General features: G+C 46.7%; 1 protein-coding gene across 1 annotated transcript; it reads right to left on the bottom strand.

Moving 5' to 3' along the window:
* Positions 1–226: 226 nt before the first annotated feature.
* Positions 227–3116, bottom strand: TMEM229A (transmembrane protein 229A). The gene has a single exon (XM_086967417.1). The coding sequence runs from the start codon at positions 2840–2842 to the stop codon at positions 710–712; it is 2133 nt and encodes a 710-aa protein (XP_086823543.1). The 5' UTR covers positions 2843–3116; the 3' UTR covers positions 227–709.
* Positions 3117–4356: the final 1240 nt, after the last annotated feature.

The raw sequence follows: 4356 nt of genomic DNA, 5'->3' as shown, positions 1-4356 counted from the left end.
CCCAAGATTAAGTTCTGGTTTGGGGTTTACAAAAAAGTTGTGAATTTATTTTTCTTTGTTGAACAAATGAATTGAAATGTGGGCAACGTGGTTATAACTGGAACATTCAAGACATTCAAACTAGGAGTATTTCCATTCCCAATTAAACATCCTTGTAAATCTCTTCAACTTTAGAAGGGGTGCATTTTGAAGTTGTTGAAGGCAGTGTTTACAATTATTTTTAAAAAAAGGGGTGAGGGTCCTCTATAAATTAATGCTTATTCGCTCCTTAAATGTGCTGGTACTCTTTCATTAAAGATATTGCACTGGTGCTGAGCAGTACAGATACTCTCCCTTTTAAATTAAAGAAGTTCAGGGACTCGGTAAAAGAGAGTACCTGACCATTTAAAGCACTGGTTGAAGAGCAAATGCAACTAAAATATGTTGAAAGATGTGTAGGATTGTTAACTGATAATAGAACACATTCTTGGCGCTTTTAAATTGCAAATTACAGCTGTGGATTCAGAAATGTTTTCTCCTCATAATAAAATATCCAGTCTTGTACATTTAGTAAACTTAACACAAGTCAACCATGCACAGCTTAAGCTCATTAAAGGTTTCTATGTTCAATATAGTTGGAGCCACAGCTTTTGGCTCTCAATTTTCAACACTTGCACTCTAAGAAATCTGGAAAATTGAAAAAAATAAGTCACTCAGGTTGATTTTCTTTCTAGCTTCCCTGACTGTATCGGACGTGCAACAGAACGTTGAAAAGCATGTCCTGATAGATACTGAGGAATATCCAACCTGGCAAGTACATTAATGTAATCAATCCCATGAAATTGAGGGGGTAGTGAGAATAATCCCAGGAGCAAGCACCACACATGCGTAGCAAGATCCCCCAGGTGAGCTCCCACGTGTATATGAATAGGATGTAGAGTGGAAGACGCCACCGCGTGCTCCAGCCACGCTTCAGGTAGAGGTGGAAGTACAACTTCTCAACCACAAAGCTGCAGCTGCCATATATGAAGAAAGACCAGAGGGATGTATGGCCGCTCAGGTTCCCCTTTGGTGTCTCAAGCAGGTTGAAAATGGAAGTGAAGATGATTTCATCCAGTAGGCCGTGCATGCCAAAAAAGGTGAAGCGGATGGGGTCAGGAAGCCCAGGACAAGCAGTGGCAGGTGTTGGGCTAGGGTAGCCATCCCTCCCGTCCACTGGCGTAGAAGTAGCTTTAACAGGTGGTAAATTGCTCTCCTCCCTTTCTACTGCAAGAATACCAACATTTTCATTTATTGTATGGAGTGGAAAATCCAACTTATTGTACTCAGAAAAATAGTTGCCCATGTCAATGGCGGCATCGTTGTGTGGCAAATCCATTATTTTCTCACTAATAGTGTTTGGTAGGGCTTGTTTTGCCTGACCCACAGCACATACTAAATCCAATTTATCACCATTTACAGGTGCTGATAAATACTCGTTCCCAGATAGTCCTTCCCTTTTTATCTCATCATTGCTGTATCTCATGTCCTGCTTCCCCTGATATTTGCATTTAACCTGGAACAATTGTTTATTACTTTCCCTCCGATTTTTACCAAGTTGTAAATCACCCCTCTGATTCGTAGCTGTTGGTAAATTTCTATATCTCAGATTCTTAGTAGGCATCAGCTCTCCTTTCTCACTTTTGGTAGGCGATACAGTTCCCTTTTTGTACATTGCCGGCTGCAAGCACAGCTGCCCCATATTTTTTTCAGATAGTAGATCCCACCCATCTTGTTTTACGGCAGGGAGAAAACCACCCTCCTTATATTTCTTAGGCATTAAATTCCACCTTCCCTGGTTCACAGCAGGTGGTTGTAAACCCCCCTCCTCATAGTTTTTAGGTAATGCACACTGCTCCTCATATGTGTCCATGGTTGATAAAAGCCCTTGGTGGTTCGTGTTAGTTGGTATGTTCCAATCTACTGAGTTATTAGCCGTTGCTGGGGGGCCCTTCTCATGATTTGTTGCAGGTTGATCTCCTTTTGAGTTCATGGCAGACCGTACAGCCCTTTTTCCCCCGTTCTGGAGTGATGAACCTCCATTCTGGCCCTCCTCGGGTGGCACATCTCTTTTCTGATCCATGACTGTAAGCGAGACCCCATTTCCCCTGTTCTTGTGTGACGAATGCCCACCTCTGTTGGTAGCTAACTGTAAACCCCCCTTTCCCTGGTCATTGCTCGCTCTCTTCTGGGGCCGCTTGGGATATTTTCTTTTCTGGTCTATGGCTGGCTGTGAGCCCGAGTTGTTCACGTTATTTGGCGGCGGGTCTTCCTTCGGGTCCAAACCTCTGGTGCGCACTTCAGCCCCTTGGCCCCCGAGCTGCGGCCGCTCTCCAGGGCTGTAGTGCAGCTGCAGGAACCGCTTGAGGAAGACCTGCGAGTGGTAGACCGACATGCCGTACTGCAGCGCCACGTACAGGGCCCCCACCGACTCCTCCCCGCCCGGCGCCCCCAGCAGCAGCTGCAGGCCCAGGTACACCGCGGGGAAGAGGAGGAAGCGCGCGGCCAGGGCGCCCTGCCCGCGCAGGTACACGCGCTCCAGGGTGAAGTGGCCGAGCGAGTGCAGCAGGCACCGGGCAGGGGACGAGAAGCCCAGCATCCGGCGGTCCGGGGCGCCGTGCAGCAGCCGCAGGCAGGAGGAGGCCAGCACGTCCAGGGTGATGCCGTGCATACCGTAGAAGTAGAGCCGCATCCAGGCGGGCAGCGGCGCGCGGGCCCCGGCCGAAGGGGCTCCGGGGCTCAGCCCTGCCCCCGGCAGCCGCGGAGGCGACCTCGAGACCCCGCTCTGTCCCGGCGCCCGGGCGCTCCGGTGCCTCCGCCTCATGACGCTGCCGGTGCGGGCTGGAAGCTGCGGCAGCCCCTCGCAGCCTCCTCTCCCTCGTAGGGCACTCCGACGAATGCCCCTTACCTCTGGGGACAGAAGGAGCGCGGAGAGCCCCTCACTGGCCGACTGCCAGTGTCACCGGGACACCGCTTCACCGCAGGCTCTCCTTGTGATTTTTTTTCTTCCTTTTCTTTATTTTGTGAATAAATGCCGCAGCCTGGTTCCCGCGCTCCGGTTCCGGCTAGGTCCGGAGGCCAATGCACGTTCTGTCCTGTGCCTGCCCTTACAGAGTGTTCTTCAGACCGGCCTCTTCTCACTCAGTGTGCATGCATTTCAGCACAGAGCTGTCCAAGGTCCATCACACCCTCTAGTGCGCCTTCCTTATTTAGCCTGCACCTCCACCCACACTAGCATCACAAGCACAGATACTTTCTCATTTTTTTGCTAGAAATTCCTAATAGGGTTTTTTTTAAACTCATATGCATTTTTACATAAGTTACCTTTTTGTGGGAGTAAAGACACAAGTTTCATATTTGCTGTTGCATCCAATTTCTCGTGATCACCAATGAACGTCAATAAATGCAGTGTGCTTGCAAAACATTTTTAACACACAATGAGATAAGATGAAAATACAGCGCACTAGATACCTCGCTTACATAGATTTTTAAAGCATTTAATTTGAATAATACCAGTGTAATGAAATAGAAAATGTGTGACGCAAATTTTGTAGGTTGTAAAGAAGGGGTTACCCAATCGACCAAAAATCATTACACCACCTCATAATATATGCAGTATGGGCTTTTTTTAAACATCATTAGAGATCTCTTTTCCTATTTCCAAACAACGTTCTCAGTGAAGCTGTTAATCACAAGCCACATAATATCGACAATTTTAGAGAGAACATGTTTATCCAAATGAACAGTGTGTGCTTGCAAATCAATCTAATGACATTTACCTGTCACCAACGTTAATTGACTTCGTCTTAAGATCGCCCCAAAAGTCATTTTATGGTTCAATACATTTAATTAATTTTCATGTGTAATTGACATACAGATTAATGAACAAGGCAGATTTTAAAAATGAACATGGCCCACTTCCCTCCTGACAACCAAGCATACACATGCGTGCTGTAGGCTGGTGTCTGTCCTCAATCCAATTTCTTTGATTGTTTTTTCATGTCCTTCCTATTGTGCTGTAGGTCTAGTTGGTTCCAATACTTTGTAGTGCTCTCAGCATCCTTTGGAAAGTCAGTTATTCACAGTCTTCTGAAAGTAGTGCAGTATTGTGCGGGCCCCACTAACACACAAACACTCCCTCTGTACCTTACACAGTTTGGAAAATATTTTCTGTGCCTATATTGTACCATAATTTGTGGTAGCAACCCTGCATGACGATGTTACTGCTTTTCCCCCACTTGGCCAGGAGGAGCTGTTTAGCTTTCTGTAGCACTAGGTCTATGAGCACCTCTACTATGGCACCATTTCAAATCAAATAATCTTTGGGTGATTCTATGC

Source organism: Lissotriton vulgaris, chromosome 1_1, assembly GCF_964263255.1.
Source record: "Lissotriton vulgaris chromosome 1_1, aLisVul1.2, whole genome shotgun sequence".
Taxonomy (NCBI): Eukaryota; Metazoa; Chordata; class Amphibia; order Caudata; family Salamandridae; genus Lissotriton; species Lissotriton vulgaris.
This window is presented reverse-complemented; position numbering and strand designations above follow the sequence as displayed.

Coding starts and splice junctions, on each gene's coding strand:
- TMEM229A (XM_086967417.1), bottom strand. CDS start 2,842: ATGAGGCGGAGGCACCGGAGCGCCCGGGCGCCGGGACAGAGCGGGGTC.